This window comes from Psittacula echo (assembly GCF_963264785.1).
Source record: "Psittacula echo genome assembly, chromosome: 3".
NCBI classification, from domain to species: Eukaryota; Metazoa; Chordata; class Aves; order Psittaciformes; family Psittacidae; genus Psittacula; species Psittacula echo.
Window position 1 is genome coordinate 103,557,793 of NC_137736.1, and position 15,931 is coordinate 103,573,723.

General features: G+C 43.0%; 2 protein-coding genes across 5 annotated transcripts in view; one reads left to right on the plus strand and one right to left on the minus strand.

Annotated features, from left to right (window-relative positions):
* Nucleotides 1-15,931, minus strand: part of NBEA (neurobeachin) — a gene marked incomplete at both ends in the record, with an annotated part of 526,482 nt that overhangs the window by 165,904 nt on the left and 344,647 nt on the right. For all 4 annotated transcript variants that reach the window (XM_080613294.1, XM_080613295.1, XM_080613292.1 and 1 more), the window contains one exon: nt 5,709-5,845. In XM_080613294.1, the coding sequence (XP_080469420.1) occupies nt 5,709-5,845 (137 nt within the window). The remainder of the gene's footprint in view (nt 1-5,708; nt 5,846-15,931) is intronic.
* On the plus strand, nt 1,846-3,361 carry MAB21L1 (mab-21 like 1; the record flags this gene model as incomplete). The annotated part of the gene is made up of 1 exon (XM_080613859.1): nt 1,846-3,361. The coding sequence occupies one exon, from the start codon at nt 1,846-1,848 to the stop codon at nt 2,923-2,925; it is 1,080 nt and encodes a 359-aa protein (XP_080469985.1). The 3' UTR covers nt 2,926-3,361.

The window sequence follows — 15,931 nt, forward strand, 5'->3', positions numbered from 1 at the left end:
TCTCATTAATACGGTGAATAAGTGCGAAATGTTCTTTGTGGTATGACTTCTTCTTATATATGTCTGTGACAGTGACTTTAAGAATTAGTAATCGAGCAGAGGATTCAAGATTCCAAGCGATTAAAAACTTTGCTCCTGTGTATAACACACACATGCATTTATAATTAAGGATTCTTTTTAAGTGAAGCTCGGTAAATGCTGCAAAGCAGAAGACTTTGCCACTCCAGCTTATTTTCAAATAAAGGTCCCGGTTCCTCACACTTAAAATAAAGAAGGCAAAATTTGCTAATTAGGCATCACACACACGAAACCCCAAACTGTCAGATTAGTAGCATGCCAGCATGTATGCAGTTGCTAGCATGCCTCCCGTGCGCACATTTACTAAACACAGCTTGCTAGCGGAGCTCGTTATACGATAAATCGTCCAGGTTTGAAATTAATAGATAGTTAGAGTGGCGCCTCAAAAAGCAGCTGAGCATCCACTCTTCACAATATATTGGAGTGCTATTCGGAATATAAAAACAAAGCTAAGAACTGGCAGATGAGATTTACCGTTCATATCTGCTACTTCATTTCTGGAGAAATCGTGAAAAAGACCTGACAGATAAGTCTAGCGATTGATTCTCCCTTGCAAGGTACAAACACAAAAAGCCAGGCAGAGACAATGCCGAAATGCATTAAACCTCAAAATCGATTAGAGCCCGTCAGAAGATCTTTTAGAACAATACAAATCGAGGACTTTTGCATGATACTTTATTCCAAAGGACACTAAATTTGCCGTGAATCTGCTGCCTTGTTCACTGGCCGATTCACGAGAGGAAAAAAACCTCACGAACTTCTCTCTTGCAGTTAGAGGCAACTATCGGGAGGAAAGGACAGCGTGATGTGCTGCCGAGTGTGAGTTAATGACCTTACGTCTCTGCTCCCGCAGGAGCGAGCCAGATGTGTGGCTCCCGAGGTGGGGGATGCCCGGAAATACACCTGCACCCGCGCCGCGGCCCGGGGGAGGCACGGCGGGCTCACTGCGGAGCAGCACCCTTCTGTCAAATCCCTTCGAAACGTCAATACCCTGCATGTTACACCCCAAGGAGAGCGATTTCTCCCGGTTTCCGAGTGCACAGATGATCGAGGCGGTTTTTCAACCAGTAACCTTCTACCTCTCTATATGTGCCTGTGTGCGTGTGTGTGTATACATATCTATCTCCTAGAGAGGGATTAATTAGCCGGGTTTGAACTGAAAGAGGCTGCAGTGACGAGCCCAGTGGCGATTGGCCGCCCGCCTGCCTGGCCCTGCCTTTATAATTTCCACACGAGTGCATCTGGGCTCTTATACAAACCAACAGCCAGCTTCTTCTGACATATACACACACACACGGCACTACCCCCCCCCCCCCCCATCTGATTAACCACCCTGCATACACACAGTGATTACTACGGGAAAACATAAATAAATACGAAGAGGTTTTATTATTTTGACTACTGGAAGCCTCACCGTGCCTCAGTGCAACTTTTGTTTTTCTTGCTGCGGGAGAAGGTGCAGCTCTCGATGCTTTCCTCTCACTTACGGACCCTTTAAAAAAAGGGGGAGGAAAAATATCGCCCCCTCCAGTCCCCCGCCCCCCACCCCCCTCTCCCCGCCACACACACTTCAAGACGGCTGATCTAAAAAAGCAGGAAGAGAGCATCTGAGGAGCAGCAGCTCCGGCGCATTTTGAAAAACATTTGTTACATTTCAGAGTGCGGCAGCCTGTTTCTCCTCTGAAGTTGGCTCCAGCCTTAGCAGCCGCATTGGATCCCACAGCCTATTGCGAGACTCCGGTATACAACCCGGATCTCTGCCCCAACATGATCGCGGCCCAGGCCAAGCTGGTGTATCACTTGAATAAATACTACAACGAGAAATGCCAAGCCAGGAAAGCTGCCATCGCCAAAACGATCCGAGAAGTCTGCAAAGTGGTGTCGGACGTGCTGAAGGAGGTGGAGGTGCAGGAGCCTCGCTTCATCAGTTCTTTGAACGAGATGGACAATCGCTACGAGGGGTTGGAAGTTATCTCCCCCACGGAGTTTGAAGTCGTGCTGTACCTGAACCAAATGGGGGTGTTCAACTTCGTGGACGACGGCTCCTTGCCGGGCTGCGCTGTGTTAAAGTTAAGCGACGGGCGAAAGAGGAGTATGTCCCTCTGGGTGGAGTTCATCACGGCGTCTGGCTACCTCTCCGCTCGCAAAATCCGGTCCAGATTTCAGACTCTGGTGGCTCAAGCCGTGGATAAGTGCAGTTACAGAGACGTGGTAAAGATGGTGGCGGACACCAGCGAAGTGAAGCTGAGGATCAGGGATCGGTACGTGGTGCAGATCACTCCGGCGTTCAAGTGCACGGGGATCTGGCCACGGAGCGCTGCCCACTGGCCGCTCCCCCACATCCCCTGGCCGGGACCCAACAGGGTAGCCGAGGTCAAGGCGGAAGGCTTCAACCTCTTGTCCAAGGAGTGCCACTCTCTGGCCGGCAAGCAAAGCTCGGCCGAGAGCGATGCCTGGGTGCTGCAGTTCGCGGAAGCCGAGAACAGACTGCAGATGGGCGGCTGCAGGAAGAAATGCCTCTCTATCCTCAAAACCTTACGGGACCGTCACCTGGAGCTGCCGGGCCAGCCCCTGAATAATTATCACATGAAGACTCTGGTTTCCTACGAGTGCGAAAAGCATCCCCGCGAATCGGACTGGGACGAGTCGTGCCTGGGGGACAGGCTCAACGGGATTTTACTGCAGCTCATCTCCTGCCTCCAGTGCAGGAGGTGCCCGCATTACTTCTTGCCCAACTTAGACCTCTTTCAGGGCAAACCTCACTCGGCCCTGGAAAACGCGGCAAAACAAACGTGGCGACTGGCTAGGGAAATACTTACCAACCCGAAAAGTTTGGAGAAACTTTAGAGGGTAACTATAAAACCAGCCCTAACGACAAATCAGCTTACTTCCCGATGAAGTTTAACCTGCCTGTTCGAAAAGTCAAACGTTTCCATTTGACAATACAAATAATGTTCTCTTTCAAAAAGGAATATAGCTTAGGCTCTTCACAAAGAAAAGCAAATAACAACAGCAAGTATCGTTCCTCTCTTATCTTCGCCACAACTTTGCAGTTCCCCTTGAAAGGAAAACAAAACAAAACAAAAAAAAAAAAAACCAAAAAAAAAAAAAGGAAAAAAAAAAAAAAAGGAAAACAGTAATGATAAAAAAGTATGTTACCTAGAAAAGAAAATTGGCCGTAATTTAACTTGATTGTGACCATTCTGCCTAGAAACGGTACCAACGGATTATAATAAACCCCAGTATTTTTATGTAAACCCTCTGTGAGTAAAAGCTATTTGGATATGCCACCTGAACAAACCCTAATGTACCTTTGATTTGTATCAAATATTGTGATCTCACATTGTCTTTGAAATTGTGGATGTTGGTGTTTTGTGATTTGGTGAACAGAAGTTAAATTGCCATTTTGGATACTTCAAGGACATTTTCTGCTAAAGAGAAGATACCGTTTAAAAAGGTAGATTTTATCATGGTACTTTTGTTAATTGTCTTTGGAAGTGTCTGAACTTAACAAGTTTACATTTTTCGTTTCATATATATTGCTTGTTCTATTTCTAACATTCCATAAATATACTTGAAATGTTATTTAAATATATTCAAAAGAAATTTGGATTCTGCTTATATAATAACGCTTGAATATTGGAGTTATATATTTGAAAATGCACTTGAAATACACTGGAAAATTACCTTTCATGATTTAGATTTTAATTTCTGTTGCTGATTTATTTAATTACAAGCTAATAAATGAAGTAAAATGCATATGGGTAAGCGTTTCAATATCGGATCAAGTTTACTACTTGAAAAACCAGAGGCAGTTACGTTTTGTGAATTTTGCCTTCTTGTGTATAGTTGCTTAAACCCTGTAAAGCTGAAAACTTGAGGGCAGCCGCCTGATTTTTGCATTTTTAATAGTTTTGTAGAACAGGGAAATATTGGTGCTCCAGACACATCAGAATTTAGAAGAATTTAGCTTCACATGACAATCAGCATCTGTCAGACACCGATGTTGTTATTCATGCAGTAACACTTTTCAGCCGTCAGAAAAGAAATCTGTTTTCGAAAGGTTTACTATATGGCACTGATGTGTTTCTGCTCGGTGCTGAGCAAAGCTGAGGAAACACAACGTATCCCTTCAGTAGCCAGTGTACCGAGAAAGCCAAGCAGTGAATCCGATAAAACTCATGTTTCTGCACAAGTAGTAATAAAGAAGAAAATAAAATTTATAGGTGAAAGGTTCAAGCTGGCACCAACAAAGTGAACAACAATATTACTTCTGACCTACAAATACGTTATGAATGTGGTAAGATTGCCAGCTGCACTCTTAGAAATCAAGCCCCTGCGCTTTCAGGGCATTCAGAGATAATAACATGTGTGTGTGGCTACAGAACCGCAAGCGATCCAACGTCGCCTCTCCGTACTGCAGCGCCTGGTCCTTCTTACTGCGCCTTTCTTTAAAACGGCTTTAAAATCAAAACGTAGAATCACAACGCGGAATCGGTTTAGTACCCTGACAGTCAACAAGTGCTGAAAGAGGCCGATCGCCTGTGTAACACCCACTAGCAACTGTTTCCAGTGGGAAATATTTCCCTAACGAAACCGTTATCCCAAATGATTCTGACAGTTGTTTTTCCCCAGCACTGCAAAGAAAGTACCGAGTTTGAGAAATTATTCGCAAAAGAGAAATCGCCATATTATAAACATATTCAGACGAGGTCGCTAGAATTTTCTTGGAAATTATTTATGATATTTCTGCAGGAAAACCAAAACCCAAACAAACCCGAGGCACCTCCCCATTTTTTCTCTTCTAACATTTCCCAGCGCAGTAACAGCGATAGGGCTAAAAAACACCCTGTAACAGACGGCCCCTCCGCACCCCCTGACACCCTCACCAACCCCCCGCGGCAGCCCCTGCTCCGCGCCCGCGGGAGGAAGCTACGGAAAGGTTTCCGCTCCAGTCACGCACCCCTGCTCTGCGGCGGCTGGGCTGGAGACTTCCGCGGAGGGGGGGAGGAGGCGCTGGAGAACTGGTAGTAGTAAATGACTTCAGAAAAAGCCCAGAGCTTTCCCAGGAATCAAGTCTTGGGCACATGCCTATTTCCCTTTCCTTTTTGCTTCTTTCACCCCCCCCTCCCCCCCGAAAATCAGCATGAACTTGCATTTCAGCAGTCAGAGTGTTTACAAAATGCGCCGTATTTTCTTACACGGAAACTAACGTTCTTGAAATAACGGGATTCTACGATATCCTCGGAAGGGCAAAAAACCCTCCGCTCTGCCTAGAAAAGGCTGAGGGCTGGGGCTGGGGCTGGGGCCGCTGCTCTCTCCAGGGATTTCAGAGCAATTGGCTTAACTGCTAAATCTGACCACGTTCACACAAAGGTACCGAGCGAAAGGCTGTTGGAAAACGCGCACGCTGCGTAACAGAGGATTTAACATCATTAATACATAGCGCTTTTTTTTTTTTTTTTTTTTTTTTTCTGTAAATGAAACGCAGCGAGAGGCGGTAGAAGGGAGTTTGGAGCGGGGGGAAGGGCAGCCTCGGGGCACGTGTGCGGGGACCAGGACCGGGGATGGGGATGAAGATGGAGATGAAGATGAGAAGGGGGCCCGAGCCGCCCGCCGGGCGCACTCACCTTGGGGTCGATCTTCTTGAAGGCCGGGTCATCCTCGTCCACCTCGAAATAGATTTCCGTGGTGGTGATGGACAGCGTCCCCTTGGCCACCACCACGGGGGCGATGAGCTGTGCCGGCGTGCTGAGTACCACAGGGCCTGCAAGGCAAAGCGAGGGTCAGGCTGGAGGCGCCCGCCCGGCCCATTCCCGGTGGCCCTTCCCCTCCCCTCCGCCAAGCCAGTGCCCGGCGAGACCCCTCATAAACTCCGTTTGTAAACCTCCGTGTTTATTCCCTTCCTGCCCGCGGTCAGTGCTTTGAACTCCGCGGTCAGGACAGAGGCGAGTTTGCGAGCTCCGTGATTGCGAGATAAATCAGCCAGCAGCGAAATTTAGAGGAGTTAGAGTGAAAAATAGCTGCCTCTTAGAAGTAGGTCCCTTCTCTTTTCATGCCCCTTTGCTCCTCGTTAACACTACCGCTGTTTATGTGCGATAGTGGCAACTCGTTACATCCAGCTTCGACCTGGCAGCGATGGGTTCGGGCCGTGCCGAGCGGGTGGCAGAGCAGTCTCCGGCCGGCAGCCCCTGCCCACCACACCGGTCCTGCGGAGCCTGGGGACATTATTATTAACTCTGGGTCCAGAGTTCAACTCCAAAAGCATGGCGAAAAATTGTGGAGTTTTTACCTACTTCCATGCCAAAGGCACACAAAGGCTAGCATCGCTAAACATATTTACGGCAACATCATTTTTATTTCAGCTTGCTGCCACTTAATCCTCTTAAAATTACGGTAACAATATTTCGCTCAAATATATTCCATATCAAGATGCTTACACGGGCACTGAAAAGATGGGGCTGGGAAAACCTATTATAAAAGGCAGCTTTTTCTGCACAAATTGTTAGGTTTTAATTCAGGGAAAAAACTTCTGCTTTAATACGAAAGATAACGGGATGCTTTTTTTTCACCATCTTATCTTCGATACGAATGCAATCTACTGTTAAAGGTGATGGTGTCAATATATAGCAAGATCACTTGTTCTAATTAATAGATTGAATATAAACCACTTTTCAAGATTTAACCACTGAAGTATGCAGGGTAATTTGTACACACATATATAAACACACACACACACATCTGATGTACAAATGATAAAGCCTCAGTACTGAGAAGCTGGGTACGACATGACTGAAGCACCTTTCAGAAACTGGCAAACTGATTATCCTAGTGAATGCTAAAAAGGATTTGCTTGGCTTATGCAGTTGAATTCTCCTGTGCCCTAAAGAAGACCTTGCTCAGACGGCAGGGTGGGCCTGCAGGCCCGGACACCCCTCTCTCGGGGAATGATGGCTCTCCATGCTCAGGGAGCCCAGAACAGTGGAGGTGAGCCCTGGGGCGCACTTGGCACCCAGACCAAAGGCATGGATGCAACCTTTCCTCCTCTGCCAGTACCCCACATGCTTTACTACCAGATCCTGTAAGCAACACTTCCAATTACTCACTTAAATCAAATTAGTCCTATATCAGCGCATCTAACTGTCATGTTATGTTTTACTTTACTGTAACACCCAATTTGAGCCCGTATTGCACAATGTTTTGTCATTTACTCTGCAAAATAAATAAAGCGGAAGGCACGGGTTACTGTGTATACAAGGGGAAGCTAAAGTGTGTAGTTTCAGTGACAGCTTTCAGCAGCCCAGCGTGGCAGGCTCGATAATATTGATACAAACTCTATTTTCTTTCATTTTATTGTTTTCCATCTCCTAATAAACCAGGGTAGCCTCTTGACCCTAGTCAGCTGATCGGAATCACACGCGCCGGGCTCGCTTTGCTGCTCCCCCTGTCTCGCCTCCATCTTCCCTCCCTCCCTTGGCGGTGAGGAAGGAGCCGAGCCGAGCCGAGCCGAGCTGGGCCGGGCCGGGGAAGCCCGGCTGCAGGCTCCGCAGGGCAGGGTGATCGATCCGAAACGCCGCGTTAAAGCCTCATCAATCTTCATCAAGGCTGCTCGAGTAATTACGCCCGATTCCCTTGTACGATTACAAGTGGATTTGGGTTTCTATTCCCCAGGCCCCCTTTCTTTGTGTTTACAGAAGGGGGGTCTGGGCGGAGTGCGGCCCCCTGTCCTGCAGAAGCACTTGCCTTCTCAAGCACAGCGTCCCAGTCCCCCCTCGACCTTCCTTGAGCGCGGCCGGGAGCCGCCCCCCGGCGCGGCGCACGGTAATGGGCTCCCGGGCCTTTGTGCGGGAAGAAAAGCGCCTTCGGAAGATGGGTCGCGGAAACGACCCGGTATTCTATCATATTAAGGAGGCGTTTGTGGGCCTTGCTTAATCCCAGAAGGAAGACCATCAGTTTAATCCAATAACCGCTTTTCCCTGGTGCTGTGCGGCTAAAATAAAAATAAAGCCACCGCTATTTAGTGATCAAAAGGCCAAACCCTACAACCTGACACCCAGGAGAAGACAGTAGGTGCCTCTAGGCTGGCGGCTGTGCTAGCGACAGGCACTCGCGCACGGAGGAGGGTGCCGAGCTGCAAGGCAGGGGCTGGGTGGGGAGGGAGATGGGACATTCACTTTTGAGCCCACTGCTGAATGCAGGGGAAATAGGGGATTTCTGGCTTCTTCCTCCTCCTCCTCCCGAAAAAAGGCTCCGAGCTCCTAGACCGGTACCTTGACGTCTGCCCCGCGTTCTGCTCAAATGACACCCTACATTTGTTGCAATGTAAACGTGTCAGAGGTGTTAAAACGCAACAAGGGATAAGCGTTATCGTACTTTCCAGATGAGAAAACGTTTGATGCCCCCCCCAGCAAAAAAGAAGTAGTGAGCACAATGAATAGCAGTCAAATTACAGGATTTCGGAGGACGGAGTGTTCCAACTAAGTTAAAAAAGTCTTTGCAGATCTTTTTCCTTTTCCTCCTGAAAGCACGAGAAAAAAAAAAAAAAAAAAAAAAAAAAAAGAAGTCGGCATTAACAGTGTGTCATTTTTACACTTGTCCTTTGGAAATCTCCAATTACAACTTCCAATTCCATAGCATGTTTAAGGAGCACAGAGTCTTTTTGTTGTAGCCTTCAGGGAGCAAGCCAGCCACTGAGAGAATACGAAATTAATCCACTACAGCTATAAAGAGAGAGGATTATGTTTTAATCCCCTTTGGGGCAGTCTCCGGATTTTAAGGATCCGATATTAAAATGTTTACACAGAGCATAATCAAAACAGCGCAGATTTTCCATATGGCACCTCACTATCGGGAAGCTTTGGATCTCCTTCCCAACCTCAATTGATAATTTAATGGAACAAAAGCCGGGCACACCTGAGCCAAGAGCCGCGGGACGGGCTCATTCGCATGCGGGAAAGATAACGAGCTCCGGCTACCAGTCTTGCTCGGCTCCTCGGCGGCGGCGAGATGCGCTTTTTCAGGGGATGTAAATATTCATTACCAGGGCTGCTGCAGGGGCCGCGCAGTGCAGGGGCTGCACACGGGGCCGCTGCCGGGCGCTCCCTGGGCAGGTCAGGAGCCGCCGGCAACAAGGAGGGCATTCCCCTTCCAACTCCGGAGGAAAAAAAGCCAACCTGTGGCTGCTCAGCTTCGCCAGACAGCTTGGGGGTTGTGGAGAGGACTCGTGTCCAGGGCGCCTGTCAGCTGCTGGGACTCTAAGCAAGAGCATCTCTTTTTAAGGATCATTTCGTTGCCTCTTCCCAAGCTCTCTGAAGTGGCCCACAGCAGAAAAGCAGAGACCTAACAAAGAAGTTCTGGCCTTAGAGCAGAAATCACTTCAAATCCACAGGTCTTGTAATCTGTTCAGAGGGAGAATTTTCTGCTTTGCCTGATCCCTGTGGTCGGCACATGTGATTTACATTTCTAAAATAAACGCTACTGCGCATATACTTTTAAAAATAATATTTTCCTTCCAAAAGTAAATGATCGTGAGATTAGAAGGTCCCAGTGAATAAAAGGAGAATGTAAACTCTCTCCTCCCCTCCGTTAATTTTTGTTAAACAGGGAGTTCAGACCTTGTATTCAGTTGTTTTACTTGTATCTTAGCTCTTGTATTTTTCAAGTTGAAGTAAAGAAAATCGATGCCAGTGAAAAGTTCTATCAGGTGAATGAGTTGGCTATCTGTTAAAGTAATATCAGTAAAATTGCACCTCTTATGGAAAACTCAAATAAAGTGCTATTTTGAATTTGTTATGTCAAACGTTTTCCTGAGTAGTCGTTTGTATTTGTAAGAACTGAATATATGTTATATTTATGAGCCCACAAATTACACCAGAGGTATATTTTCTGAGACAATTGAGCATAATTATTCCTAAGTAGGAATAAGATATGTGCTTTTATAGACTGAATTAAAAAACCAAGCAATTTACCTACGGCAGACTTAAAAATCTAACTTTTAAAATAATATTTTGGTGATTACTCACACATTAAAAAATACTAGCTGGGAAAAAATACTTTGAACACATATCTGATCAGATTGACCAATTAAATTTTACAATTTACTGGTTATTCTGAAAAAAAAAAAGTGAATATTGTCATGTGCAATTTTTAGCTGACATTGTTTTAAAACAGAAAACATATCAATCTTTTCTCATATGCTGTTTAACATGGAAAAATATAAAATGGATTAGCTGAAACTAATAAATGCACTATGTAAAATAGTTTGCATAAACTACTATTTGTAATTTGATATGATGCTTAAACAAGAATTTTAAATATTAATATTAATAATTAAAAATCACTCACAAGCTACCTGAAATCAGACAACTGAAATTCCCTTGGCACTTTAAAGCCAAGTGCATTTGACACTGACTTGCACTTAAAATGACTACAAATCCCTGTAGCTGAAACAGGTTATACGTAATGCACACTCATGCACACAAACCCTGCAGTTTCTCGTAATATAAATCACATAGCAATACAAGCAGAAAACAGGTATAGGCACCAGAAGCCTTTGGGAAAACCTCTGTAGTCAGAAAATTATATCAACCAATTAACACCATCGATATAATACATGCACTGCCATGTAAATAACAAGCAAACAATATAAGATTCCTAAAACCCCTATTTACAAGATCAGTCTTTTTTTGTTACTATTGATATCATAAATCTGATCTGAACTGCCTTTAAAAAGACTTCTGCAGTAAATATACTGAACTTACATAAGGATGGTTGCCCCCAATTTGTTCTCCACCATTGCAGATATGGGGAGTAACTCCTTCACTCAAACCTGGGCTTTTATAAGAAGGTACATACCCAGCTCCCTTTACATATCACTTTGAACAGTTTCAATAAAAAGAATAATTTGCACAACTTTTTGATTGCAGAAACCAGAATCTAAGTCTAAACATGACTGTAATCTTGTTTTTCTCCTCCTCCACTGCATAAACCCCCCAATTTCTTTCCCGTATTTAGAGATATCCAAGGTTATTTTGTTAGCTTTTTACTCTTGTACAATCATATGTTTCATATTGTGAGGGAGGGATTGATTTTTATTGTTTGTTTAAATGTCATTGCCAGTGTGGATAGGCCCCTGATATCCAAAATTTTCCCCAGTTTTCCCCCCTTTCCTCCATAAAGTACATAACACTACTACTAACATCAAAGATCAACTTCAATGGTCTTTTTCAACAACAATAACTAAACAATTACAGCAACTCAATTCTCTTAAGTGGTGCCATAACAGCAAACATATGTGCTTGATTAAAATGAAAATGTAAATAAAAAAAATCTTACATATTAAAACTCTGAATAAAATAGTAAGAAATGTATTACATTTTTTAAATGAGAATGTGAAAATAGTGTTACTCAAGAAAAAGGAAGTCATTTTCTCTCAAACATATATATGCCTTCCATATATTTGAACTGACACGTGCACCTCCACAAACAAATCATTATTTTAATTCCATACCTTCCTGCTTACATTGAAAGAAAATATAAAATAGTACTTATTCCTGAGGGAAAACATGTTTCACAATATTCCAAGGAATAAGTATCTCTTTCTATTGTTCAAACTGTGATAGAAAGCAACCACTTAATCGAATGGTTACAGAATATGTAGAGACAAGCTCAATACCATAGCAAAGTCAATCTTATTAGATATCTTCTCACTGAAGGTCCCATGTAACAATTAGCTGTGTGTCTAACAGCCTAAAGCAACTCAGAAAAATCAACTTTTGCCTGCCTTTGCAGGTAAAGTGTGATTTACTCTGTGGCATACATGACAACCTCTGAACTGTGCTCAAGCTCTGAGTGGCTTATGTGGGTTTAGTATTGTTCCAGGATGTGTTCGAGCACCAACCTGCCAGATGATCCGAGTATTAATAATAATTAAGACTCCCCTTAATGGTTTACAGCTGGCCAGAAACTCAAATGTTTGGGACAGAGACCTCACTACTGCGATGCATATATTTGCCATTTAAAATTAGATTCATACAGAGTGCTCTGCCTGAAGCTATACATAGGAAGGATTGAGTAAATTAAGCTGGTTTGTAAATGAAGACCTTGATTGTTAAGCAGTGCATCCAGATGTGAGTATACTACACTAATGCACTATGACCTGTGCTAGCTTCCTCTTCATTTTTAGGTAAAATTTAAGGTACTTTTTTCAACCTAGAAAACCTTAAGTGATGCTGAACACGTCCACATAAGTGATAGGTTTCCTCTCTGAGAAAGCCACTATATCTGTCTATTTAATAAAAATGTAACAGAAAAAAACCAATACCTTAGAAAAGCATATTTAATTTTGGAAGAAAAAGAGAAAGCAAAGAAAGCATCCTGCTATAGCAGTATGCCACCAAAACAGGAACTCGCTGTAATGAGTCAGGAACATGAGGGATCAAATTCCAGCTGTCAGTCTGAGTGAACCAGACTTGACAGGTATCTCATACAGTCCAGCTTGTGTACCTGGGCATGCCAATAGAGCTCAATTGATTAGAAATGGAGGAAAGATGTGAGCCCTCAGCTTTTATTTCTTCCAGTCTCCATTCTGGAAAAGCTCTTCAGGATAAACTGTAAGCTTTACATTTCTTGAGACTGCAGTGAAGGGAATTGTTATGTTCAGTTAGCCTGTGATGTTTCACAGTACACTTATTTTGTTAGCTACTCTTATATGTGTGTGTGGAGAAAGAAATAAGTTGTTTAATCACCATATAATTTGCTAGGTGTATTTTGAAGAATCACCTGAGATGCAATACTTGTAACTTCAAAATTTTCTGAAAATATTAGTATCTCTAAATACCACCAGAACTGACAGAGAATGTTTTCTAGTGGCAATTGTGCCTACTGGTTGATTGCATGTTTTGCTGGTCCACAGTGAGAAACTTCTGAAGACTCTTCCACAAAGATTCTCTGGTACCTAATAAAAGGAGAGCCAATGTGGCAGGCTGTGTCATGCAGGTTTTTCCTTTCCTTAACAACCTGATCTCACTGCAGGAATTTTATTGCTTCTGAAATCCTTACTCCTGTTGAAGTTTGCTCAAACTGGCTTCCAGGTTCAGATGTTGCAAAGGTAGAGGCTGACAGAGGATGCTCACATAAACCTTCTTTGGTTAGAAAGCCAAGCTAAAAGCACTCCTGTGCTAAAAGGTAGCTAAAAGGCTACCATTGAGGACTGTTCAAATGCACTGGATTGGCTGCTTCTTGATTGCCTTTTTTTTTTTTTTTGCTTGCTTCTATAACAGCAGTGAAAAAAAAGACACAAAAAACCCCAAACCAACAAAAGGGCAAAAAAGCAAAAATTCTGTCCTGAAAGTGCTTAGGTTAAACATAGGTTTATACAGTTCTGGATACATTCCTAACACTAATCTATGCAGGTCTGTCCTTGTATGTTCTTACAAACATTACAAACATTCCCATTTATACATGGGAATCAACTGCATAGTGAAGATGAAATAAGGTACAGAACAGTGAAGTCTGTCTCCTTATGCCTAGGCCTTTCTTTCTTTTATATATTACTCTCTCTGCTATTTATGCCAATTTTTCTCTCTCCATATATCAGGTAGCTCATCAGCTTGCCCTTTGATAAACTAACAAGCTCCATCCAGAGTGTAGTACCTCGGGACAAGGGAGAAGCTCCAGACTTACGCATCAGGCAAGTGTGCAGTCTAAGGCTCTACTGTAGTCTAATTTTGTAGCCTTAAATAAAAACAGTTTTGGAAGTTATGGAGGAACAAAATAAGAAATTTAAATAGAGCACATGAAGGACTCTCAGAGCCATTCAGAAATACAAAACAATGAAGTTTGAACAATTTCATTTTAAAGCTCGGAAAGCAGGAAATCTGGTTGCCACTTTAAAAACTGAAGATGCTCAGACTTAGAGTGTGGTGCAGTAAGGCACAAAGAGCTCTTCAAAGCTGTGCTTAGGAGCACTATCATATATGACTGGCAACCACCTTATAAAATATTGAGCTACTTTGGATAGTAGTGTGGAAAAAATTATTAGAATAAACACTGAGAGATGTCTAAAAATAGTATGTTAAGAAACTGTGAGGCTTTTTTTAATTTTTCAATGTGAAAGCCAACTACATATCAAAAGTATAACTGTTTTCAGTCTATGCCTGAATCCATACTCTGAATTAAACTCATACAAATATGTTTTTCTTTTTTATGCATAGACTTGAAGATCAAAATTGAATATATAATAAGCAGAAACTATGATAATCTGACTGAATTAAATTTCCATGTTTGGAAGTATAAGGATTGTGTGGTTACATATCTACCATAAAAAGAGAAAAAGAATCACTCTTCTTCCACATTCCTGTCCCTTCACTGAACAAGCAATCCCCTGCAATGAAATTCCTATCTTGAATACTAATTTGCAAGAAAAATTGAGTTTGAGGGGAGAAAACTACTCAGTAGCGGATATGCTTAATTCAGTGAACAGTTTCCATTGGGAAGCTTGAAAAATGACGAAAAATATTTAAACATTTTTTGGCATTTTCTAATGAAACTTTGCTATTTAACTGACATATCTGTGTGTGCACATGTACATACATTTTTCTTAAAGAAAAAAGCATAAAACATGGAGCTTAAGGTACCTTAGCCACCTCCAGAGAGAAAAAGAGAGTGAGAGAAAGAGAGTGCAAGCCAGGACAGAGAGAGAGAAAATGAGGAAAAAAAAGAAAGAAAGTAACTAGCACCTCTGACTCTGGAAGCCTCAGAGGTACAAGCTGTTGGAGGCTGAGAGAGTATTAGGAAGCATCACTGCATACTTGTTACAGTCCTTCCTGGGCTTCCCCTGTGGTTGCTGCTTTCTGCCCTCAGGACCCTCCAAGATCATCAGAGCTACTGATGTAAGGATGGCAATCGCTGTAGTGGGAGGAGAGGATGTGATGGGTGGCAGGGCTCCCTCAGTCTCTCAGGAGAGAACACACCAGGTAGAGAGGAGAAGGGCTGGAGATGGAAGATGAGACCACTCTCAGAACCACTTTCATGTTTCTCTCTCCAGTAGTTGAGAGGGATGAAGATGATTCTTCTCTCCTCCAAAATCTCCTGGGTAGGCTGGAGATAATGTAATGTGCTATCTGGTCCTTTCTTTCAATTTATTACTGATAATGTATCAAAACTAAAAATATGCCCCTCCATTACTCCTTAAAAACAAGTAAGACAAAGTTGCAAACAGCTTTGCTTACCAGAGATTATCTACACTGCTCAACTCTTGTAGAGAAAATTCAGGGTCAGGCTTTGGCCATACACATATTTGCAACTAAATATGCATATGTCTAAATATTAAATGTGTCAATCATATTTAAGTTTTCCATCCCAAATACTTATTTTATGATCTTTCTGAGGCTTTAGATGCAGTTCCTTCGTGTGTTAGTGTTTTTGTTACTGCATCTAGTCCTATGCAAGGCTTCAGAATAATTTAAGAAATGTAAATGAGTGCTTTGTTAGAACCTGGAATAGAAAATTCCCCTAAGGGCTAAATGATTTACTTCTTCTTTTTTTTTTTTTTTTCCTTAGGTACTCATACACAATCTTAACTGCAACTCTATCTAGTAGAGCTTTGGGCACTATTCCAATTTCTTCCAATGACACTGTCAAATATGTTTTTAATTGGAAAAGGCTGAAATGAGACAAAAGGCTTATTTTGCATAGGCCAAAAAACATGTTGATAATGTTTGGTTACCACCAGTCTTGTCTGGACTTCAAACACATGACCTGGAAGTGAAAGGTCTTATATCTCATTAATAATAATATACCCTGTCAAATCCTCATGACCTGGTGTGTTCCTTAGCACAGGGCAGTAAGTTAG